Source organism: Mesoplodon bidens (genome assembly GCF_964165515.1).
Source record: "Mesoplodon bidens genome assembly, chromosome: 1".
NCBI classification, from domain to species: domain Eukaryota; kingdom Metazoa; phylum Chordata; class Mammalia; order Artiodactyla; family Ziphiidae; genus Mesoplodon; species Mesoplodon bidens.
Window position 1 is genome coordinate 115,517,283 of NC_138176.1, and position 26,160 is coordinate 115,543,442.

The 26,160-nt window shown below is 38.0% G+C and overlaps 1 protein-coding gene across 2 annotated transcripts in view; it reads left to right on the forward strand.

Moving 5' to 3' along the window:
• Positions 1-26,160, forward strand: part of RYR2 (ryanodine receptor 2) — a 725,859-nt gene that overhangs the window by 675,977 nt on the left and 23,722 nt on the right. For both annotated transcript variants that reach the window (XM_081249359.1, XM_081249358.1), the window contains exons 89-99: positions 401-1,698; positions 2,520-2,587; positions 4,838-4,985; positions 7,960-8,046; positions 8,808-9,026; positions 10,525-10,655; positions 11,962-12,004; positions 14,874-15,007; positions 18,655-18,715; positions 20,318-20,464; positions 22,721-22,855. In XM_081249359.1, the coding sequence (XP_081105485.1) occupies positions 401-1,698; positions 2,520-2,587; positions 4,838-4,985; positions 7,960-8,046; positions 8,808-9,026; positions 10,525-10,655; positions 11,962-12,004; positions 14,874-15,007; positions 18,655-18,715; positions 20,318-20,464; positions 22,721-22,855 (2,471 nt within the window). The remainder of the gene's footprint in view (positions 1-400; positions 1,699-2,519; positions 2,588-4,837; positions 4,986-7,959; positions 8,047-8,807; positions 9,027-10,524; positions 10,656-11,961; positions 12,005-14,873; positions 15,008-18,654; positions 18,716-20,317; positions 20,465-22,720; positions 22,856-26,160) is intronic.

The window sequence follows — 26,160 nt, forward strand, 5'->3', positions numbered from 1 at the left end:
ATTAGAAGAAAAAAATGTCAGCTTTTCTTCACATATTGTTTTATGTGCGTTAGTCTAATTACTTCGTAAATATGCTTTTGCTTGTGTTCATGTAATGACTCTTTGAAACTAGAGTTTACAAGTAATTACTCATCTTTTCCTTCATACATTGGAAGATAAACAAGGAGCTATCTTTGATTCAGATGTCATATAAGATTTATATTGTTATTTTCTCTATAGACACTGGGTTTTTTTAGACATTTTAAGATGTTTAATATTTATCTGCACAAATTAGCGACAGCTTATACAGCTGGACCAGTTTACAATTAATTCACAGTAACGTACACTAGCTTCTATCCAGCTTAGACACCGGTTTTATCGGGCATGTTCATTTTGAGCCAATGCAGTTCTTTACCCCCAGGCAATGTCGTTAATGGCACCATCGGCAAACAGATGGTTGATATGCTCGTGGAATCTTCCAACAACGTGGAGATGATTCTCAAATTTTTTGACATGTTCTTAAAACTCAAGGACTTGACGTCTTCTGACACCTTTAAAGAGTATGACCCAGATGGTAAGGGAGTCATTTCCAAGAGGGACTTCCACAAAGCGATGGAGAGCCATAAGCATTACACCCAGTCCGAGACTGAATTTCTGCTGTCCTGCACAGAGACGGATGAAAACGAAACCCTGGACTACGAGGAATTTGTCAAACGGTTCCACGAGCCTGCCAAGGACATCGGCTTCAACGTGGCAGTGCTTCTGACAAACCTCTCTGAACACATGCCCAACGACACCCGGCTGCAGACCTTCCTGGAATTGGCCGAGAGTGTCCTGAATTACTTCCAGCCCTTTCTGGGCCGCATCGAGATCATGGGCAGTGCCAAGCGCATCGAGAGGGTTTACTTTGAAATCAGTGAGTCCAGCCGAACCCAGTGGGAGAAGCCCCAGGTCAAGGAGTCCAAAAGGCAATTTATATTTGATGTGGTCAACGAAGGGGGAGAAAAAGAGAAGATGGAGCTCTTCGTGAACTTCTGTGAGGACACCATATTTGAGATGCAGCTCGCAGCTCAGATCTCGGAGTCGGACTTGAACGAGAGGTCAGCGAATAAAGAGGAGAGCGGGAAGGAGAAGCCAGAGGAGCAGGGGCCGAGGACGGGTTTCTTTTCCATCGTGACGGTCACGTCGGCCCTGTTTGCCCTCAGGTATAATATCTTGACCCTTATGCGGATGCTCAGCTTAAAGAGCCTGAAGAAGCAGATGAAGAAGGTGAAGAAGATGACAGTGAGGGACATGGTCATGGCCTTCTTTACGTCCTACTGGGGTTTTTTTATGAGCCTCCTGCACTTCGTAGCGAGCGTCTTCAGAGGCTTCTCCCGCATCGTCGGCAGCCTCCTGCTGGGAGGAAGCCTTGTGGAAGGTGCAAAGAAGATCAAGGTGGCGGAGCTCTTGGCCAACATGCCAGACCCCACACAGGATGAGGTTCGAGGAGACGGGGAGGACGGGGAGAGGAAAGCCATGGAAGGCGCCCTGCCCAACGAAGATCTGACGGACTTAAAGGAACTGACCGAGGAGAGTGACCTGCTTTCCGACATCTTTGGCTTGGACCTGAAGCGAGAAGGCGGGCAGTACAAACTGATTCCTCATAATCCCAATGCTGGCCTGAGCGACCTCATGAGCAACCCCGTCCCTATCCCCGAGGTGCAAGAAAATTTCCAGGTAACTTACCTCCAGTCACAGCAGCTCTCTGGACTTCAGGTGGGCACGATAAGTGAACTTCTTGACATCAGCTGTCTTGCTAGTGCCAGGGTGGTTTTCGGTACATGACTTGACTTGCCAAAGAGGAATGGCTTTTTTAGTTAGGTGGAGCTAGCATTTTGTGAAGGTTCCTTATAAATTATTAAGTTAAACTATGAAAGGACGAGCTGAAGTATTCACCCTCCTGTCATTAGGCAATTGAACGATAATCATTCCATCCACAAATATTTTATGAGGATTGGCCAGGTGTCTGACACCACTGGGTATCATAGCAAATTAAAAGAAATGTAAGATGTGCCCACTGCTTTCAAGTTGCCTTAAAGAGTTTATTAGAAAGATAAAAGACTCATGAAAAAGTTAGAAAATTATTAAGTGGTAAGTAGCATAGGCAGCAGACAGTAGAGGTTACCTGTGTTGAGAAAACGGAAACCTCAGTATAGCTTGGAGTAGTTAGATGAGACTTAAGCAGTGGAATTTAAGTTGGTGTTGGAGGGTGAGTAGGATTTGAGTAGGTGACTGAGGGAAAGAAGGTGGTTGTGAAATAAGAAAAGTGGGAAGGAGCTCAGAAAGTTGGTACCTACTGCTAGCCTGGTAGGTAAGTGCGGGGAAGGGGGAAATGCGTGGACCAGTAGAAGAAGGAGCACACATGGCAGTTTTATCTCAATAGAGACAGGAGGGTATCATTTATAGGTTACAGTTTGACACAGGGTCACGGGGCTCCCTAAACTCATTCAAAAGTGATGTGTAATCCTGCTTCTCTTTTCCCCATTGACTCATCCAAGGAACAGAAGGCAAAAGAAGAAGAAAAGGAAGAAAAAGAAGAAAGCAAATCCGAACCTGAGAAAGCCGAGTAGGTGTAGTTGCTGTATCCTTTCCTTTGTTTTAGTGTCTTTCACTCGTCCTCTCTCTTCAGGAGATGCAGTGGAGACTCTAAGGCTGCAGGATGACATCTGTCATCTTAGTGGAGAGCCTCAGCCCATGGGCAGGGATAAGCGTAGACCACCCACCTGCCCTGGGGGCCACTCCCACCTCTTTCTTGTGCCATGAGGATTCTGTTTGTGTGTTTCTCTCTCAGCAGAAAAGACTTCAGTGATTCCATGTGATGCTCTCTGCAAGATGACTGACGGCTGTAGTTCTCTGTTTAAAATCGAGCATCTATTCTGTCCTTGTAAAGAAGGGAGGGGACAAACGTTCTGAATGCCGTGGCACAGAATTCTTGGGGCATGGTGGTCCTCAACGCACAGTCCTAGGGCCGCCTGCGTAAAAACCACCTGGAGAGTCTGTTAAAGACACAGATTCCTAGGCCCCAGCACAGATTTTTTAATCAGCAGGTCTGGGAACCAGGAAACTTCATTTTCAGCAATATTCCTGGTACTGTGGAGCACAGTTATAAATGCAGCAATGAGAAATAAAGAGCTGCCTATGAAGCAATGAAAATGTATAATTTCCTCATAACACTGGCTTTCTGTTAATAATTGAAACCTACATCTTTCCCCAAGTTTACATAGTTTTATATGCACATTTTTAACAATTGGGGAAATCAAAATTTTAAGTGCCTATAGTGCACCTGTAGCATTCTCATGTAGCATTTTATTTTTCTCCTCTATTCTGTTACTTCCTTTGGCCTGTTTTCATTGTCTGTTCTGTTTTTTCTTCTTTTTTTTTAGAATAGCAAATGTTTATTTAGAATTGTGTTAATTTAATTATAGCTATAAAAGTAAGACATTAAATGATATAACTCAGAAATAGTTCTTATTTCTAATGTTATATTTCATGGAAAACAGTTTAACTTTTTCACATGCCTACTTGACATCACTTGAGTCACCTTTTGAATAACAACACTTTTTTCAGGGAAAATCATTTTTATTTCCAAGTTATTTGAGACAGAAAATTTTAAAGAGTTTTGTTATTAGAAATTTTCAAACATACACAAAAGGGAGAATGTTATAATGCACCCCATATACCCATCACCAAGTTTTAGTAATTGCTAACATTTTGCTAATTTTGTTTCATCTAGGTTTTCTCCTGCCTACCCTCCCTACCACAGACACACACACATATTTTGGGGCCTCCTGTACGACAAGTTGCTTTAAAGAAAATACTAGACACCATGTTATTTCACCCATAAATATCTTGTGTACATTTCTAATTGCTAAGGACTTTTTTAAAAACATAATTATCATGCCATTATTTATACTTAACAAAATTTGCAATTATTCTCTAGTACCATCTAATACCCGCTAAATATTTAAGCTTCTTTAGTTGTCTGAAAAGGGTATTTTTACAGTTGGTTTGTTTGAATTAGGCTTCAAACAAGGGCCACAGTTGTGTTTTGTACAGTCAGCACTATTCATTGTCACAGACCTTGAACTGTTGAATCAGTTGTAAAAATGGCCACATAAGTGACTATTATAGTGAAATGCAGACAAATGTAACAGGGCATGACAGTCATTTCAATGGCAACTCTTTAACGTTAAAATAATGTTTGACCACATATGAGTTAAGTATGGGTTATGTTATGTGGGTTACATATCTGTGACTACACATATACATAAATATACTTCCATGAAGCCTTGGTATTTTGCACCTAGAGGGGTTTAGGTATCAAATTTCAGAGCTTCTAATTTCATTATTTTCTGCAAAATTAAGGTATTGACATTCTTTACACATGTGAACAACCAAATGCGCACGCCTCTGATTTTAAATCCTAGTAGCCTGAACATTGAAATAAGAATTTAAAAATAAGATGTGTTAAAAAGTAGCAGCCAAAAAAAGTCTCCATTGTTATTCTTTCATTTAAATATTTTACTCTACACTTGGAAAGGAATATGCTAGGTATAGATACAAAGATACTTGAAGCCTGTAAAATGTCCTATAGATTTGAACTTCACAGAAATTATCCATCTGTAGGGGGCTATGATAAGCAAGAAGTCCTACCCCTAATTCTAAAGTTCTGAATATCATAATTCATTGGAAGAGATATCAGTTATTAAAACTGATACTATGATTTAAATATTTGTTCGTTTGTATATTTTGGCACAAAACCTGTTCAGTTCTTTAGTTTATGGATGGCTTATTTTTCATTCATTTGTGTTTGTAGGGGAGAAGATGGAGAAAAAGAAGAAAAAGCCAAAGAAGATAAGGGTAAACAAAAATTGAGGCAGCTCCACACACACAGATATGGAGAGCCAGAAGTTCCTGAGTCAGCATTCTGGAAGAAAATCATAGCCTATCAACAGAAACTTCTAGTAAGATGTTTTAAAATGAATGTTGTTACTGCTATACCGTGAGATCATAATCATTCGGGTGCAGTAAATATGCATTGACCTTCACTTGGGTCAGCCCTGCACGTATGTTGTATTTGCCCATCTTAGTGTTTATATGTTAAAATGAATGCCTTGGTCCACGGCTCCCTGTCATCAAACACATAACCTCTGCACACATTCACATGCGGGTCCACTTGATTTAGTGACTGCCAGTGTCTTCCTACAAGGACTTCAGGGCAAGTCAATAAACATAACCCCAGGGTTCCCTCTTTGCAGAACACTATGTAAGGCTCTGCCATACATTATAGCAAAGAATACCTTCTAGGGGACAAGTAATTCATATTGATGTTCCAGAGTGGGGTTAGTCAGCCTTTCTAGAACATCGCCCTTTCATTAAAATTCCAGTTATAAAAATATTAATGCAGTGAGCCAACTCTCCATTGATAATAAGAAGGTCTATTCCAAATTCTTCTTTAAGTGGAAATAAGTAAATAAATGAAAGAACAAAGAGGGAGAAGACAGTTCTTTTTGTAGTGTCCTAAACACTTTGTGGAAATGCTCTCCCAGTTAATAAAATATATACTTGTACGTGGAAAACAAAGAAAGGAGATGTAGTTCTCTCTTCCTATTCATACAGGATGGAATTGTTAAAAATTTTGTTTGAAAGCCCTCTTATATGTGTATGTATGTATATGTGCATAAATATTATATATAATTTTTTCAAGCAGGAAAAGACTGGGAGATGAATGTCTAGAATAAACCTGTAAGAGGTACTGACCAATAATGTCAGACCTAGAAATTATGAGCAACACTCCATAATACGGCCATTTGAAAGGCAAAATCATACTTAGCCTTTGGGAAAAAAATAGACAAGAAACTCATGTAGTATAGAACTTCACCTGTAAGGGAAATGGATTGTTTTCAGTGGTGATATGTTCTAATTGCTTATGCATAAGTGTATATATGACACATTTTTTAGAATGTATACAAATATATTTTTAATTAATAGTTTGACCTATATTTTCTTAAACTACCTTGTATGTTACTATATTATTTAATACAGAGTACACAGAACACAGATGTTTCTGAGGCAACTCTGGATAACCACTGGTTTGATGTGTTGTCACGGTGGACGTGGCTGCAGGTGTGGTTTGGGCGTGGTATAGGGGGTGAGGCTGCACAGGCACTGTAATAAGCTGCAGCAGTGCCCCTGGGTTCCTGAAGAGTGTGTAACTGCAGTTGAGTATAGCACATAATTCAGATTTCCTTCTGTCCTTCTGTCTCAGAGGTCACAGTTTCTACTTTCCTGCTTCTCTTGCAATATGACTTTCTCTGTTCACCTGCTTGCATGCACCAGCCTAATCATGACCACACCAGGTGCCACAGGCCCCTCGTGACCCGAGCCTTTGTGACCTCCCAGCTCAGATAACCAGAGTACCTAACTCCGACCTATGACCCAGTCCCACCCTCCACGGAGAACCAATGTGACTGACCCGGTTTGGATGTGGTGGCCAACTTTGGTCCTATAAATGGTGGCAGAAAAGTCAGGGTCATGTGTGGGGAGATGACACCATCAAAATGGGCTGTGTCCACAGAGAGGGATAACTAATGAGATGTCATTTTGCTATGGCCTTATGATGCTAAAGCCCCTGGCATATCCGGGTAGATACTTCATAGTCATCTCCCACTTAATATTAAAACAAATTCTTGGTATGCCCCATAACCTTTTTCCTTAAACCCACTTCTCTAAGTGTTTTGTACTTTTTCTCCTCATAGCTCAAAAAATAGAACCAACCATTTACTTGGTTGCTCAGACCCCCAAATCCAGAATTATCATCTCTGAGTCCTCTCTTTCTTTCCTACCTCAGATACAACCCAACAATAATTCTTCTCGGCTCTCTCCTCCAGATATACGCAGAGTCTGCCCAGTACTTACCACCTCCACAGCCACCACCTGGTCCAAGCCACCACCAGCAACATCATCTCTTCTTGCATCCTGCAGTCACTTTCTAACTCGTCTCCTGCCTTCCATGCTTGCCTCCAATCTATTTTATACTCAGTAGCTGGAAAATCATCTTTCAGGTCATCTGATTGCATCAGCCCTCTTCAGCTCCTCCAAGAGCTTGCCATCCCATGTAGAATAAAATAATAATTCCAGTGATATTAACAAGAGTAATGACTAACTTCCCCTATAGTAACTTACCTAATCCTCATAGCAAACTTATGAGACAGGTTTTGTTGTTATTCCCACTTTACAGGTGAGAAAAATGATGCTACAAGAATGATTTAAGTCTCTCGCCCACATCCCACAGTGAGTCAGTGGTGAGGTCAGGCTTTATGCCCAGGCAGTGTGGTCCCAGCGATCAGACACTGAACCACTGTGCTATAAGGGGCAACAGACTTTTTATCAGAGGGCTACAGAACCCTGTCCCCCGCTCACCTCTCTGACCTCATTCCCTCCCACTCTCCCCTCCTCTCACTGCGCTACCTCTTCACTATCCGTCAAACACACCAGCATCACCTGGAACTCAGGACCTTTGCCCTCCAAGCTCTTTCTCTGACATTCCCGTCCCCAGCTGTTCATTTGATTGCCGTCCAGTGGCATCCAGGCCGCAGCTCAAATGTCACCTCCTTAGATAGACCTTCTCTGACCACCTGTCTGAATAGCGCCCCTGTTCCCTAAGTCCTTAACCTGATGGATTTTTCTTCATAACATTTAACATTCCCTGAAATTACGCTTTTTATCTGTGAGTGTGCTTCTTTATTATGTCTCCTCCGTGGTGGTTTACGTCGTAAAGCTTGGTGCTTTACATCGATAGCACCAAGCATGGGACTTGAAACCCAGTGGGCCTTCAACAAATAGTTTTGGGTAAATGCATGAATGCTTTATTTCAGTTGTCTTCAAATTTCAAGTCTCTTGATTCAATGACCTTTTAATAATTTTTTTCACCTTCAGAACTATTTTGCTCGCAACTTTTACAACATGAGAATGTTAGCCTTATTTGTCGCGTTTGCAATCAATTTCATCTTGCTCTTTTATAAGGTATGTACATCTTAGTCTTTTAATAACCAATATGAAAGACTGAATTGAATGTAAAGATTTCAGAGATCCACTAGTGAGCACATCAAAACCGATTCTGAAATGTATTTGATGAAAATGAAAACCTGAATCTCAGGCACATTGCTGATTGTCTAGTACAGCAGGGATAGATTTGCTCCTTCACACTAGGTGAGAAATGCCCCCACTGAAGAATGTTGGATTTGCAGAGGATCTACCCACAGTACTCAGAGTCTAATTTGGCTGAATATCTCACTTGTTACTGTATCAGGGTGTGGCGTATCTGTATTGTATTAAATTCTTTTGATCACTGAGAAGGCAGCGTAGCCATCTAATTATTTCCTGCATGCACTGGAATCCTCATGTCTGGGTAAATTAGAGGGAATTTTTAAAATTTGTTCACTATTTGTCATTATTTTTTTCTATTGCAGTATAGTTGATTTATAATATTGTGTTAGTTTCAGTCATACAACAAAGTGACTCAGTTATATATATTTCAGTTATATTTTTATATATTTTTTCTCTACATATATATATATGTATCATATATTCTTTTTCAGATTCTTTTCCATTATCGGTTATTACAAGATACTGAAAAAGCTATCTTTTTTAGCCTTTGCTTTTAGTCTTTTCATCGTGCAGTGGTTTCACATCCAGCTATCTGCTAAGACTGGGTTTCCATTGTTTCTTGTTTACCCTGATGTCAGAGGACATGAACTGACTGTACTTTAAATGATTTGAATCAGGTCTCCACTTCTTCTGTGGTTGAAGGAAAGGAGCTCCCCACTCGCAGTTCAAGTGAAAATGCCAAAGTTAGCAGCCTGGACAGCAGCTCGCCTAGAATCATTGCAGTTCACTATGTGCTGGAGGAGAGCAGCGGCTACATGGAGCCCACGCTGCGTATCTTAGCCATTTTGCACACAGTTATCTCTTTCTTCTGCATCATTGGATACTACTGCTTGAAAGTAAGATAGTAAGGCACCAAGGAACCTGTGTGTGTCTGCGTATGTGTGTGTCTGTTGCACATTGGACTTCTGGGGAAGCAGATTCTGAAATGGAAATTACATACACATAGTTTATTAGGGGATGTTCCATAAACACCTGCGGGGCAAGGGGAGGAAGCAGCATGGAGGGAAGGGAAAAGTGGGACTACAGTACAGACCCAACAGGGCACATCACAGGTCTCTGTTCTGAAGTTGAGATGCCCCCTTCAGGGTAGCCCTGGGCTGGGGCATTGGAGCTGGGCCTTTAGAGCTCCCTGGTGATGAGTCACTGGATGCAGGCTGCCCTGGGAAGGGGATGTGGCTGTCACATTGTAGTTTTCTCGCACATGTCAGTAATTATTCACATATAGCCAATTTCACCTATAATTTGACCCCACAGAAGTGACCACCCACTATGTCTCCTAGCAGTGCCCAGTGTAGTAGAAATTCTAGAAATACATCATATTGGACCTCTGAGAGTCATTTTGATTGTTTTGTTATTAGGTATGTATCTCTCGCTATCCTGGGCAGAAATGCTTCACTGTTTGTAACATCACCCGGAAAATAATGGAGCTCCATCCCTAGAGCCTTACCAAGGGAACACTATAGTTTGGTGAATAGAACTCAAGATAGTCTCTCTGAGTGCTCAGGGCTGCCCATCACCTTTGCAAACCTCTTTATCTTTTCCTAGCATGACACCTTTTTACTGCAGGGCTTTTATTTCACTGTGCCCTGCTTCGGATTGGGGAGCTTCTAGAAGACTTTTGAAAACCCAGGGTCCAGGGTAAAAGACTAGAGTGTAAAGTTTTTTTCAGAAACTCCTCTACCTCCCTTTGTTTCCCTTGTTTTATTGGGGGGGAGAGGGGATATTCTTGGATACTTCCAGAATGTCTGCATCTTTTTTGCATCTGTGCCTTGTGTAAAATCTGTCCATATGAAAAGGGAATCAGTAAATTCTGGAGACATTCTGGCAAACTGACAAAGATTTTTGCTGATGTTGAAATTAAAATTTATTTCAAAATAGCATATGGGCATGCTGAGCATGGAATTATTAAAGAGATTTCTCAAATAAAACTAAAAATTTTTTAGAAGTATGCATTTTGGAACATTAGTGCTATGTTTTATTGCATCCATATATATTATATATATGTATATATGTAATATGCAAAAGAAAAGCAATTTTGTATAATCTTTTTCTCTTTAATATTTAAAATTGATTTCATTAGTGCAATTATTTATGAACATCTATGTGTTTAAAAACATATGCATATATATAATATCTATACTGTCTTTTGTTTCTCGAAAACCTCTAGATGCCTCCTTTTGCCTAAATATAGCCGATTGATTTTCACTCAATTTTTACCTTCCTGGAAGTAACATGGGAAATATTTCTTTCCAAAAGCTGTTTTGTAAAGATAGTGACCACAAGAGATGCTAGTAAATCTAAATTAATTTTAACATGTTTATTTTTCAAATGTAGGTCCCACTGGTTATTTTTAAGCGAGAAAAAGAAGTAGCTCGAAAATTGGAATTTGATGGGCTTTATATTACAGAACAGCCTTCAGAAGATGATATTAAAGGCCAGTGGGATAGACTCGTAATCAACACACAGTGAGTAAAGAATGAGATGAGATATTTCTGTGCTCAAAAATTTCAAGACATACTTTGCCGGAGTTCTTGCAGATTTATCAAAAGTTTAGCAGAGGTGAATAACAGTTATATATTCAGCCAAGAAAATCAAAGACTAAGCTCCATCAGTCTCTTAATGGATGCCATCAATTTTTGCCCTCTGTGTTCTGAATTCCTCCATCAAAAATGGCTTTGAGTCCATTTCCACAGCACTGATGGAACATAACAACATCCATTACTCAGTGTTCAGGGAAGTGTGTAGCTGGAGGTGCATAACCTGCAGTGTGGGGTTATCTCATCTAAAAGCATAGAGGAAGCCAAAATTATTCATTAAGGAAGGAGTTGTAGCATTAAAGGCAAAAATATTGAATTTCACACTTTTAATCTAAGTTGGAAATTTTCAGTTGGTATCATCCAGAGGCGAAGCATATAACTAGCTAAACATTATGACATGTAAAATATAAGACAGAAAAACAAATACTTTTCTTTATACTAATTATTTCGCCTTGTGAGGTCTAGATCCAAACTACTAGCTGCTGTTGCAGATAAAAATCCATCACAAAGGTCTAATTTTACACTATTAGAGGTATTAGTGATACAATATTTTTCTGTAGTTTGTATACTCGGGTGAAATAGCTTCTTTTTATTGTGATTAGTTTTGCTTATTCTTAAAAAGTTATGATTTCTGATAAGTTCTGGGTTTCCAAATGGGGATGATTTGTTTGTGTGTTATAAATGTTTACTCTAAATGCTCAATATTTTGTTTAGCAACTCTGAATCGAATCACGTCTGTCCCCTTAGGTGAACTCTATATTAGTTAAGATGCTGGGGTCATGTGATGGTATTATGCTCAGTTTCCTTAAGGATAACTAGTGGGAATGAGATTTTTTTTACTTCCTAGGAAAAACAATGACAGTTTTATGACAGTTAAATGACTTTAATTTTTAAAGACAATTGACAAAGAAATGTATACATTAACACATTATACATAAAGAAAAAATATAACAAGACTGCTTATTAATAAATACGCTCATATTCATCTCCATTACAATATTAGCCCATAGTCTCTTTTGTGATTTACATGTATATATTAACATTTAAAATAATATTTAATATACTTATGATAGAAAAATTATGGGATAAGATGGGGAAAATTCATTGTAATTTTTGTGAATGGAAGAATGTATGTTTACATATTTTAAGTATTTTGTTTATTCCAAAAAATATATTGTTATTTATCATTTTTTAAAATTATACTATTTTATTTCTATGCTTTTATATCTTTTAGGTCATTTCCCAACAACTACTGGGACAAATTTGTTAAAAGAAAGGTAATACTACTTAGAGGGCTTAAATTTTCTATTATTTTCCTAAAGTGCAATTCAGATTTGAATTTGCTGTGGCTCATATGTGGGCTGAGATATTGAGGCATGCTTTGTCTGTTAATGTCATTTCAAAATGGAAATAGGATTCAAATGAATTTCAAAAATTTCATAAGAGACCCATACTCTGCAGCTAAAAATTAAATAAGCATTGCTCACCCACCTGTCATCTGACTCAGGTGACTAAACAGTGCTCAGTCTGTACATTAACAAGAACTGGTAAGAATATTCTCTGGGATTGTTCGGGTAACTGAAATTGACTAAAGGCTCTTTTTCTGATAAGACAGCTAAGTCAGCAGGGCTGGTATCCTCCCTTACAATAAAAAAGTAAAGTTGTTGTATAACAACAAAGGACTGAATTTTATTTACTTTTATATAAACTTCAAAGTCCTTTTTATTTTGAAAAAGTTTTATTCTTCTGATGCACACTGTATCAGAGCGTGATAGAAAGAATACAAATAGGAGTTCAGCTACGGACTCTGGCACCTATGTCGGCTCTGGTTTCGAGACACAAGGATTATCTCTGCTCTTCCTACCACACAGGATTTAATGTAGGTCACTTTTTTTTTTTTTGCGGTACGTGGGCCTCTCACTGTTGTGGCCTCTCCTGTTGCGGAGCACAGGCTCCGGACGCGCAGGCTCAACGGCCATGGCTCACCAGCCCAGCCGCTCCGCGGCATGTGGGATCTTCCCGCACCGGGGCACGAACCTGTGTCCCCTGCATCAGCAGGCAGACTCTCAACCACTGCGCCACCAGGGAAGCCCTGTAGGTCACTTTTAAAAAATATATATATAATAATGCATGTACTAGTACTTGTACATTGTAAAATACAGTAATCATTATTTTGTAGCTCCTTCTTATTCCTTGAACCCTCCAATTACCAAACTGAATCACTTCATGCCATGTACCATAACGAGTTGTAGCTCCAGTGTATATGGTCTAGGGTGAATGGCCACAAATATCTGCTGAATGAAGTGGTCTTTTTCCCTTTGATTCCACCAGTTGAGAATTACTCATAGGGTGGCTGGGGATTAGCAACTGCAAATTTTTTGTTACCAATCTGAGGGGAGATAGAGAGTTTGCCAAGAATTTAAATCAAGTACATTATTTAAAATGAAACACATTTAAAAAAACAGAAACAAAACAAAACAAAAAAACCCTCAAAACTTCCTAGTTGGAAGAAGCAGTGTGTTTGTTGATTTTCATTTTGGTGCAAGTTTTTGTCCCCTTGTGACCACAGAGTAGCACTGCGCGAATGCAGATGAGTGCATCCAAATTAGGCCAGAGCTCTGAAAGAATAATTTTTAAGTAATGTAAAATAGATAATTTGAATATTTTATTCTTATTAATTATTTAACAGTATAAAGAAGCAGCTTCTAAGTTATTAAAGCAAGAGTTTCTCTGAAGGACACGATATATCTAGAGTCAAATAAATACAGATTGTAATTGCAGTTGAGACAATCCATAGCGTTCCTGCTCTGAGGTCCAGTTTGTTCTCCTGGGCGAGAATACAACCCCTAAAGAACTCCCACTCAGATCAGCCCAGCCCATTTTCAGTGCTGTGAGAATAATGGAAAACAAATTGTTTTAATGAACCTAAATAGTGTACGTTCATAGGCTTTTTAACTACCGTTGCTCTTTTTTCTTTTAATTTACCTGATTGTATACATTCAGAAAAGCTCATTTTTATTTCTGCTAATCCTTTCTTTCTTTCTATTTATGTATTTTTCCTTCATCCACTCTAATATTTTACTTTAACGTTCCCCCTCCTCTTTCGCTGGTTCTCAGTTCCTGTGTTTCTCCTATATGCCTGTTCCTTGCTTTCTTTTTCCTCTCTTGCTGCCAGTTCTCTCTCCTCCTGCGTTTCTTTCATTACTTTTCCTGTTGCCTCCATTTTCAATGATGTGCGGGATCCTCATGGTATATAAACTGTAGGCCAAGAGTCGCTATATCAGAGACAGAGGTACTGAGCTCACAGGTGATCTGTTAGCCCATGTCTAAGCCCTGATCTAAAAACCCAACATCTGAGCAAAGCCCAGACAAATGTGACAGAAGAGAGAGGGGCAAGGAAGCCAAGGGGGGTTGCAAGGAAGTGATTCTAATGATGGACAAGGAATCCATTCTAGGTAAGAATTAAACTGAGGACCTGTGGATGGTGACAAGACTCCAGGTTCAGGTGTTATTGAAGAATGGCTGGAATCAGGATACTATGGGGGGAGTTGAATGTTTGCCTTGGAGACCACAGAGGGGATACCAGCATGTCATGGGCAGCCCAGTGACATGCCGTGCTCTATGCAGAAGATCTTTGCTGGGAGTCAGCCTTGCCTGGATGCTTCCTCACCCCATCTCTTGCCAAGCTGAGACTGGGCATGTTACATTCTCCAAGATCAATTTCTTTGTCTGCAGAGTAGGATGCTAACAACAGGAAACTTACATATTGTGACAGTCCCATGAGGGAAAAGCAAGTTAGACCTTTTAGCATAATTCCTGGCACAGAGTATGAATTTGGTAGCAGTTACTTTATTCCATTTTCTCCCACCTCTTTACACATTTACTTGAGCCCATCCTCTTTTTTGCCTGCCTTTCTCTCTTGCATAAGAAATCTTGTTCTTCAGCTAGGCATTATTTAAAACGCTGTAAGTTCACTAAGACCTTAAGCAGCGTGATCACAGAACATGAGCTGTTAAGTTAGATGTTTAAGTGAACTTGAAAGTAAGACCGATATATACTATGTATAAAAATAGATGTTTGTATGTGCATATATAGATGAGATTACTTAATGATGGAGGCCAGTAAAATGCTTTTTTCTTGCCCCAGGTTATGGATAAATATGGAGAGTTCTATGGCCGAGACAGAATCAGCGAGTTACTTGGCATGGACAAAGCTGCCCTGGACTTCAGCGATGCCCGGGAAAAGAAGAAGCCAAAGAAAGACAGCTCCCTGTCGGCCGTGTGAGTGTTAATTCTGCTCTATCTGAGGTCTAGGTGGAAAGGAGGAAAAAGTAATACACTTCTGAACTTGCTAGTGCATTGATTTCCTTTCCTTCAGTATCAGAGGAGTAGAGATGAGAGAAGCAGAGAATATATAAAGTCTGCTTCTGTACTTCTGGGTATTTTTGCACTATGGAATCAGTAGATTTAATCTATTAATTTTTGAAGGTGACTTTTTCATTATTTACATAAAGCAAGAAAAAAGATTTATTTTATCGATTTGCCTTTTTATCCCTAAATGCCACTTAAGTTGAAGTCAAAGATGCAAAAGCATAATATTTGACTTGTTAATGCTTCCTGTTTGAAAAGAAGTTGGTTTTCTTATTTTGGAAAAGGGAGCTATGTAGACCTTTTATTAGAAATAAGTTCATATTCTTTTAATTGTTGTGTTTTATTTAAATAGCAAAGACTTGGTATGCTGAAGTACTGTGCTGTCATACTATTACTTGGAAAGTTTATTTTAAAATGAGGCACTCTTATACAGTGCTTGCATGGAATAATATATTTAGAAGGATGTAAACCAGCTGAACTGAATTCACCTGAGATGGAATTTCACATGCACGTGTAGTGTTAGTATACATATATATATATATATATACATCTGTATCTGTCTTGCAAATTTAGCCAACTATAATTCTAGAATTACAGTTGTAAAGCCTACATGCTTTTTAAAATGTAATTTCTTATTGTAGCCACTTAACGATTTTAGAAAAAAACGTAATCGTTACCTTCCCTTATCTGTGTATTTAAGGTATCAGTCAATTAGGTATGTGATTTCTCTGAAAACATAAATATTTAAGGTTCCGTAGAGCAATGTTAGTTTGTCTTAGATAACTATTTTAGCTAGCATTAAAAAACAACATTTTGGGGCTTCCCTGGTGGCGCAGTGGTTGAGAGTCCGCCTGCCGATGCAGGGGACACGGGTTCGTGCCCCGGTCTGGGAAGATCCCACGTGCCGCAGAGCGGCTAGGCCCGTGAGCCATGGCTGCTGAGCCTGCGCGTCCTGAGCCTGTGCTCCGCAATGGGAGAGGCCACAACAGTGAGAGGCCCGCGTACCACAAAAAAAAAAAAAAACATTTTGGCTGATCTCTTTGGTCATATACTTTTTCTCTCTCTGAAACCTTGTTAGAGCTAGTTGGGTCTTTAAAAATAATGTGAACCCAGTTCAAAAGTAGTTAAATAAGCGAATATATAGCAAGATATGAATTTAAATTTAAAATATTACCTGGGTACTTTAAGAAAACAAATGTGGTTCTTAAAGAAATGTGGTCACTATATGTAAGATGAAACACAGTTGGCAGCCCTTAGGCATTAAGGCCCTTATGTTAGAATATCACGTAAGGACTATGGTGAGAGGGGGGCTGCTGAGTTTCTTACTAGCATTTTCAGATCCCTGATAACCAATGTAGAATTAAATAGTTTTACTGAATTATGCATTTTCCATGGTCATATTTGTGACTCTAGAAAATGTCTGAAAAAATAGAAGGAAAGTTTAGACTGTTTTTTTACTATGAAGAAAGTTTTAAATTAGTGGAATTTTCCACTGTTTTACATAGTAAATGTTTGCAGGTTTGACCCCTAGCAAAGTACCAAGAAATTAATGTGGCTTTTATTAATACCTTTAAATATGGATAATAAAATTAGAATAAAGATCTAGTAAATAACACACATTACTAGGAAAAAATGTACATGTATTGTTCCTTTATTAAAGTGTTTAGAATGATGGAGTTTTAAAAGATTATCTGTTTTCTATATGAATAGTATCTTAATGTGAACATTTGCATACAAGGATGATTCATGTATCTATGTGTGCATGTATTTATTTATCAATCAGATACATAGGACTTGGTATGTGCACATTTAAACAAGTGGCCAGCTCACCTCCTGGGGATAGAATGGCTGCCAGCAGCCAGAAAGCCTGCATGCTTCTTCATTTGTGTCTTTATGGAGTGAGAGGAGAGCTTATAATCTCAAAACCATCTAGCGAAAACTCCTCAGCTTCCGGCTTCTAGTTTACCCCTGAACCAAGCCCTGTGGCCAGGTTAATGCCATGCCCTGATTGGCCTAGATCAGCTGTGCTCCATCCCTGGGGGTGGAGTCAGCTCCGCCCAAACAGCATCACTGCCACTACTGGTGAGAAAAGAGTATTGTATACTACAAAATACTCTTAATGCTGTTGGTAGGAAACTTGCTACCCTAATGCATGACAGGGATGGAAAACAACTAATCATAAGAACAAACTTATAAATAAAGTTAGAAACGACCATGGGAAGTTCAGACATCCTGATATCAACCCTTATTTTGTTTTGGATTGCTTTCATGGGAAATAATCATGCTCTCATGCAAATTATCCAATGGGTTTATTTTTTTTTTCATCTCTTCCTTTTTTTTAAGAAAAAGTATTCTTATATTGAAACCCATTGTAAATATTCATGAAATTTTAAAAAATATTTAATAATAAAATTAATTATAACTCAAAGACTGCTTTATTTCCTTAAAAAATTAAACCTTAACTCTAAGGGTCAAAGTCTCCTAAGAAGTCAGCTTAGATTATCAACTATTTATCATTGCACTTGTAATTTAAGATTGGCCTAATTAAAAGAAATGATTAAAGAAGTAGTTAAAGACTAAAACAGTAAGTCTAGAGAAGCCTTTTTGAAAATAACACTAAAATTATATTATATTATCATATCAATTCCCTGGAATGTTGCAAAGGCTAACAAAATGATAATTTCTAGCCCCATAAACTAGTGACAAGTTCTGGAAAAAAGTGAAAATTAAAAAGTATATTTTAATACATGTATATTTTAATCTGCAAAGATCATGAATATTTATGTTAAGATTCACTCATTCAACATTACTGAGAGACATTCAATATATGATATAACATGCTTGGTGCTGGGGATTTCACAGACTAGTGAGGAAGGCATCAATACACATACATATACATACACACCTACGCCTGCAAAACAACATGGGAAACGATTATAAAGGGAGGTGTCTACAAAGTGCTGTGGGAACCAAGGGGAAGGGTTAAATTCCTTCTTGGATAGAGACGGAAGTAGAGAAGGGGCATTTCTGAAAACAATAGGAAACAAAATCAAAATGAATAAGCCCCTTCATTGGCAAAATCAGTACAGCTGTAAAACAAGTGTGGACATCTATGCAAGTTTTTATTAGTTGAACTAAAAATTATTCTGTTGGGATGCAATTATGAATGTATAATGAAAGTTAGGGAGGAAACTTTTGATATACCTATGTTAGTTAATTTAGTAGTTTCCAGGAATAATTGTCACATATAAAGTATTTATATTTAATGTAGGAAAAGAAAAGGTCAAAAAGAAAAGACTATTTTTAAGTAATAGAGACATAGTGATGCTTTGTTTTGTTTTCCAAGATTCCTCTTAAAAAAAAAAAAAATCAAAAAACTCTGGAGTACATTTTCCAACAGAGCTCTCAGCTCTTCCCTGGGCTCCTGAACTAGAACTTATCTCCTGAGATGGCTGCCAGCCCTGCCCCACGGAGAGTGAATGACAGCAGGCTTTTGCAAGCCTGTGAGTCTCTGCTTCATGTACATATCTACAAATTCTTCTTTTTTGTCTTTCCAGGCTGAACTCTATTGATGTGAAGTATCAGATGTGGAAACTAGGAGTCGTTTTCACTGACAATGTAAGCCAACTTCACTACCACAAAGTAAAACGCACTCTGATGAGATGAGTTTGTTGGGCTTCAGTGGCTGGAAAGATGGCTATTTAAGAAAGCTACTTAAATATCAGTTCGTTTAATACTGACCATATCTGAGAAAGACCCACAGAAATATATGATTAATCAGCCCATATCTCATTCCATTTCTTTCAGTAGCTGAAAGATTAAAATGAAAATATATTTACATGAGAAAATGAAATGGAGATGCAAATTCGTGTGTATTTTCATTCAGATTTTAGTTGAGCAATCGCATTCTTCAGAATTTTTATAGATGTTAGAAAGTTCTAAATAAATTTTAAAGTTTTTTTTAACATTAATTGCGATCCATTTGTTTCTGCCAAATAAAGTACATTAAATTACTGTGCTCTTTTTCTTGATGGATCCTTCTTTTATCAAAGAGCATTAAGAGCCTCTGAGTTAGGCATAGGACCCACATATATATCCAAATATTATGAAAAAAAAACACCCATGACTAAAAGCCACCAGCTGTCAAGGCAGAGAATCATATTATACTACCTCGTTGGCTCAATAGCATGACATTTTTGATTCTTAGGAATTCCGGTTTAAATAACTTACTGTCAATTGTTTTTGTGCTACCATTTGCTGGCTATGGGAAGTTGCTAGAGAAAATCATGAAACATGGCTGAATAGATGGACTACAATTCTTGCTGTTAGATCTCAGTCCATCCCCTCATTACTGCTTCTTAATTCTTTTACTGTCTTCTCACACCCCCTACAGAAAGGATCGTAAGAACCTCCCCTAAGGCCTTCTGCTGTTCTTGCTGCCGTGCTTTCTTCCTTGTACATCTCATTTAGTCTCAAAATCTCGCTCTAATTTTAGCACTTTTATAGTGAACCGGAGTTCCATTCTCCTAAAGACCTGTGACAGCCCTCCCCCAAAAACTCTGGCCTCTGTCCCCACCCTGCCTCACCCAGCCGTGGGCCCAGAACTCTGGGTATCATAGAGAACCCTCTGGAGAGCTCACAATCAAGTCTTGAAGTATCTTTTAGGACTGTCAACTGTTAGTAAGGTGTCTTGCAGCTAACTTCTCATCTAACAATACAAGCAACTCCCCCTGAATAAAAAGGAGGCCACCCCAACTCAGCCACATGTGGCAACATCTGGAGACATTCTTGGTTGTCATGACTGGAGAGGGGGAGTGCTACTACCGGCAACTAGTGAGTAGAGACCAGGGATGCTGCTAGCTAACCGTCCTACTAGGCACAGGATGGCATCCACAACCAAGGATTATCTGCCCCAAACTATCAATAGTTGACATTAGTAAGTTGCTGTTGAGTAGTAAGTCAATACATTTTTCTCTGTGGGAGGATAAATAAAAAGAGCCACTCTGATATAAAGGAGAGAATGGCATTGAACCTTGCAGAACAGCTAAATCAAAATAAAATACACCAACAAACTGATATAACTGATTGGAATTATATAAATCTTTAGTCTAAGAAGATAAAGTCAGTGGAGTGGTTATCATGGAATGAGAGCAGAGTAGTTTTTGACAATAGTATGTATTCTATTTTCTGAGATTATTTTCTCTCATTTTGTCTTAATAGTCCTTCCTCTACCTTGCCTGGTATATGGCCATGTCCGTTCTCGGACACTATAACAACTTTTTTTTTGCCGCTCATCTTCTTGACATTGCTATGGGATTCAAGACGTTAAGAACCATCTTGTCATCAGTAACACACAATGGCAAACAGGTAAAAGTTTATGTTTTCCTCCCCCTGCAAAAACTGAAAAAGCAACAAATATTCTATCAGAAGTAACACCAAACCTCAAATGACAGTGTACAGTTTTAAAGACTTTTGTGAATAGAGGATCTGTACTTTTTCTCCTATAAACCATGCAGATTTGTAGTTTGAGAGCCCCCTAGACCTACATTCAAGTCTTGGCTTGATGGATGAGCTGTGTGACCTTGGATAAATTATTCAGCATTCTTTTAAATCTCAACTCCCTCATTTTGTAAAATGAGTACAATAAAAGTACCTACCTTATAGGGGTTTTGTGAAAATTAAATAAAAACAGAAATGTGGAGGTCTTAGCACAGGCTCAAGCACATTAAACACTCAGGAAGATAGTTATTATTTTGTTCCTAATATATTTGCTGTATCTGATACTGTGGCTAAACCAAAATATGTTGCAACATCCTAACACACTAGTTATATTAGAAATAAAACCTGAGATGCTACATTCTTAATTTAATATAGTATTTTAAAACTGGATATTCACGGGCTCTTTTCTCCACTTTTAAATTGGGCAAAAGGAATAATAATGTTTCACACTTGACAAGGTCATGCTTACTTGGAGAAAAGCTGGCTTAATTCCAGATAATCAGCTTATGTTCTAATACAACCCATTTGTAATGTTAAAACTTTCATTATTATTAAACTTATCAATTCATTCTCTATTTATCAAGTGTCCAGTGGGAGGTAACACATTCTGTTAGTTATTTAGAATAACAGAGTCCTTTTCCAGAATTTTATAATCCAGTGTATTTTAAAATCAGTGCCCTTCCCAAAACCTTGAACTGTGTCCATGGTTAAATTCACATTATCAGCTTTCTAAATTTCAGCACAATGTTCTTATATATGTCACTCTAGTTTCTGAATATGAGTATGATATACATGGCACGTCATGAGTCCGGTGACAAGAAGTGTACTATGCATATTCATCGGTCAATTAGTAAATTGGTTTTGAGCTCCCAGTATGTTCGAAGAACTGGAGATACTAAATCTGTGGAGTATTTTCACACAAGAAGTCTGGCACTACTCTCAATTTCTAAACTTTTGTTTATTTCTAAACTTTATTCCTTCTCTTTTTGAGGTATCAAATTTTCATTTGCAAAGATATATAGAGCTTAAATAGCCCTTTTAGGTAAAACACGCAGAAATTTACAGTGGCCTTACACTTAATTTATAGAAGTGAATTAAGCCCTCTATTAAGACAACATGTTTTTTCCAGATAATTATGAAGTGATTTTTAAAAGACTTAATATATGCTGCCACAGTTAAGAACACCAGGGGTATGTTGTAATCAGAGGAAGTAGACATAAAAAATAATGCATTTTAGTGTGTTTAGAACTTCTGTGATAGAACCAGAAATATATTTTTACCACCTTGGTGAAAGTCATATTTAAAAAATATACATATTCATATACAAATTCTATGTATATTCATATATATACATATTCTATAAAATATATGTTTATATATACATACATATATATGCATATATATATATACATGTATGTAAAGTATAGTTTGGAATTAAAGAAAGATTACATAGAGCTGAAAAAAGACCTTTCAAACTGTGACTTTTATTTATACGTTGAGAAAATTAGCCTTCAAAATAGTGTTATTTATTAGCTATTCAAGTGTCTTTCCCTTTGATCACTGGTTTATGTTAACAAAGCCAGACTTCTTAGTTTTTTTTTTTTTTTAATATTTATGATACACATTATTAACAGTCGTGCATTTCCAGATGTTAGAAACAATTCCTATTTAGTTTTAGGATGTGATTGAAAGAAAACGTGATTTACAACCCCTTTTACTATCATAACAAAAATGAGAGAGTTTTTGTTAGGAATGTAAATTATTTAAAGGGAATAGAACTTATAAAAAGAGAGAATGTATTTAATGTAGTATCTACTACCAAATATTTAGATGATAGAAAAATGAACATATTAAGCTGCTTATTAATATTATTAATATCAATTTGGATATGAAACTAAATGAGTTTTATTCATATTCTAGTTATAGTATGCATTTATTAGCCAATTAAGTAGTCAAGTTTTACATAAAATAAACTGGCAACTTGATAAAATATAGAAACTATGAAAATAGATTTCCCCACTGGGGGTATAAGAAAGGTATGAGGTGTGGATTCCATTAGCTTTTAGTCAGTAAATCCACTGACTTATATTTCTAATATATGTTCAATGTCACATTGCTTTCCAGCTTGTATTAACCGTTGGCTTATTAGCTGTTGTCGTGTACCTATATACTGTCGTGGCATTCAATTTTTTCCGAAAATTCTACAATAAAAGTGAAGATGGCGATACACCGGACATGAAATGTGATGACATGCTAACGGTAAGTTCATACACTTTGATCTCCTATGAATGAAAAAACTTCTCCTGCTTCTTCAACCCAAGGAATTGTGTAGTTGTTCTTTAACAGTGAAAAATAGAAAATAGTGTACACAGCAAAAAGTTGTGTGGCTTTTTAAAGAATCGACGATTTTCATTTTTTGTGGAACATGAAGGACTGTTTCTGCCAGTTTTGCACATCTACTCCATCAGCCTGATAATTAGTAGAATCCTGAGTAAAGTCCTTAGAACTGGAAGGATTAAGGTAAACACTTTAGTCTGTTGTTCATATATTCTAGGACAGCAGGTAAAATTATTTCCTTGTAGAAGGTTTAGGTATTTGTTCACCTTAATGACTTGAACTGAAATTACTGAAGTCCAAAAATATCTCTTTTATATTGAGTATCCTGGGTTAAATTACCCTTTTAGTCTTGGTTTTAAAATCAACAGATGTTAAAGATTTCATATTGCTTTATCACTCTTCTATAACCTGCATCTCTAATATGACAAATCAGAAATTACCATATATGAGATGCTAGACTGGGAAGGAGAAAATTAGACAAAATATTTAACCTCTGGCTGGAAAGAGATGAATCCTTCAGTGAGCTCCAAACTGAGATACCGACACAGTTGGGGCTGGTGTAAAAACAGATGGACATAATGATGCTAAAATTGCCCTAGAAAAAATAAACATCTCAAAGGAGTAGTGACAAAGACCTAATAATATTACAAAGACTAGTAATTAAGACAGTTTTTGTACTAGAGAATGACAGATCAATGGAATACAGTCTAGAAAGAGATTCAGATACACATGGAAATTAAAAGTATGATAAAAGTTGCCTTAGAAATTATGAAATGAAAAATAATTCAATAAATGGTATTGGTACCATGAACATGCTGTTAGGAGGAAACTGCTAAGAGTGGATGCCAACCAAGTTCTTTACCTCAAAATAAATTCCAAATGAAATAAATCTTTCAGTGAAAAAAGAAAGAGAAAAATGAAAGTTAGGATTTGACTTGTGAAATAATAACAATTTTTTAAATAGATTTATTTATTTATTTATTTATTTATTGCTTGCTTGCTTGCTTGCTTGCTGCATTGGGTCTTCGCTGCTGCCCGTGGGCTTTCTTTAGTTGCAGCGAGCGGGGGCTGCTCTTCGTTGCGGTGCATGGGCATCTCATTGCGGTGGCCTCTCGTTGCGGAGCACGGGCTCTAGGAGCGCGGGCTTCAATAGTTGTGGCGTGTGGGCTCTAGAGCACAGGCTAAGTAGTTGTGGCACATGGGCTTAGTTGCTCCGCGGCATGTGGGATCTTCCCAGACCAGGGCTCGAACCCGTGTCCCCTCCATTGGCAGGCAGATTCTTAACCACTGCACCACCAGGGAAGCCCCATAACAATAATTTCTTAATGGGGAAAGGTCTTTCTGAACATGACATAAAACCTAGGATCCATGTAAGCATAAAAAATTACTTTGAAAAGGAATAACTATAAGGAAAATCTTAAATGCAGATGACAAGCTAGCAAAAATATACTGAACACTATAACAAAGGGCCAGTTTCTTTAATTTACAACGTCTTTGTCACAACTGAGAGAAGAAATAACAAGCCAATAGAAAAATAAGCAAATTATATGCCTAGACAATTCACTATAAAATAAGTTGAATCAGCTTATAAATATGGAAAGATGCTCAGCCTCTATCATAGTGATACTTTAAAAAGTGAAAATCAAAGCAATCAGTTGCCAACTTTACCTATCAGGTTTGCAAAATCTTAAAGTTTGTTAATACCCAGAGTTACTGAATTGATTGAAAAACTGGCACCTTCATGAACACGGTTGGGAATTTAAAATAACACAACAATTTGAGAGAAATTTTATAATATCTATTGAACTTTTAAGTGTACTTACCCTTTGACTTGTCAGTTCCATTGCTAGTAATTGACCTGTTTATTCACAAATATGCCTTGCTATATTCAAGGATATTAGCTGCTAAAAAAATAGAAAATAATATAAATTATCATCTATAGAGTCTTGATTAAATAAATTATGGTAAATCATATAATGGAAAATATGCAGCTTTTTAAAATAGTAGAGAAATCTGTACATGCTGATATGGAAAGACATACAAATTATACTTAAGTGGGAAAAAAAATCAAAAGGATCCTAACTGTACAAGATGATACAGACACATATGCTAGAATGTATATAATAGATATGCTAGAATACACATACTATTTTTCTGGAAGAATACATAAGAAACTGTTAACAAGATTTGGTACAGGAAGCAGGACCACAAGTCAAGGAGAGAGAAAACTTGTGCTCCGGGAGACTGACCAGTCACTAGTAGTAACCTCCACCAGAGTCGCTAACGGGGGACACTCTGCCACCCCCTTGCTGCTTCCCCACATCCCTACCCTACCATTCCAGGCCCAGTGAGGAAGGTACTTTAGAGATCCTTCATCCCCTCTTCTGTGTGCTGCCTTTAGTACCACCTTGTCTCTCTCTCCCATGACCCTGAAGACTTGGGGGAGCGGCTGGCCAGATGCAGGGAGGGGAGCAGGGGGCTGGAGGAGGCAACAAGGTGCAAGGGAGGTCAGTAAGGGCTAACGGTAGGCACTCGTGCCTACACGGACTCTGGGGAGATTCATTTATATTCCAGGAGAATCACCCCAATGGGTCTAAATCTCAAAATTCACCAGCCTCAGGTCAGAAAGTTGTCCTGCAGTCGTTCATTCACAGAGGGTGTGATGCTCAGTGAACTGCTCAGATTAGTGGAAAGTAGGGAGGGTTTCAGATGGAGATATGCAGTGGCCTGGGTTACACGGTGGGAACAACGTGTGACTTGGATTCGCCTCTCCTACCACAGTATGACCCCAAAATATCCTGATCTCTCACTCTCACATCATGAGTCGTATCTGACCCTGTTCAAGTTGCCCTAATAGTATTCTTATATGACTACATTTTGCATCTTGCTCTCAGATGTTTCCACTGCTTTTGTTAATTTTGTCAATGGATTTATTAGGAGAAGAATCCATGCATCATTTGAACAAGAGGTGGGTTAGGAAGACCACTGCCTTTACCTGGTTGATTTTACCCAATGACAGGGAAATGTATAAAGAAGGCAGAGGAGCTTGCCTCACTTTAGGATGAGGAAATTGGCTTCTTGATGTTTTCATCTATGGGCTTGGGACTGAGCTACAGCCAGGGTTTTGTTCAGTTTCAGGAATTTCTGTCTGTATGGGCGAGACTGCCTCTGACCAGCTCTGTTGTAGGTATTTCTGTCTCTACAAATAACAATGAACAGATCTTGCC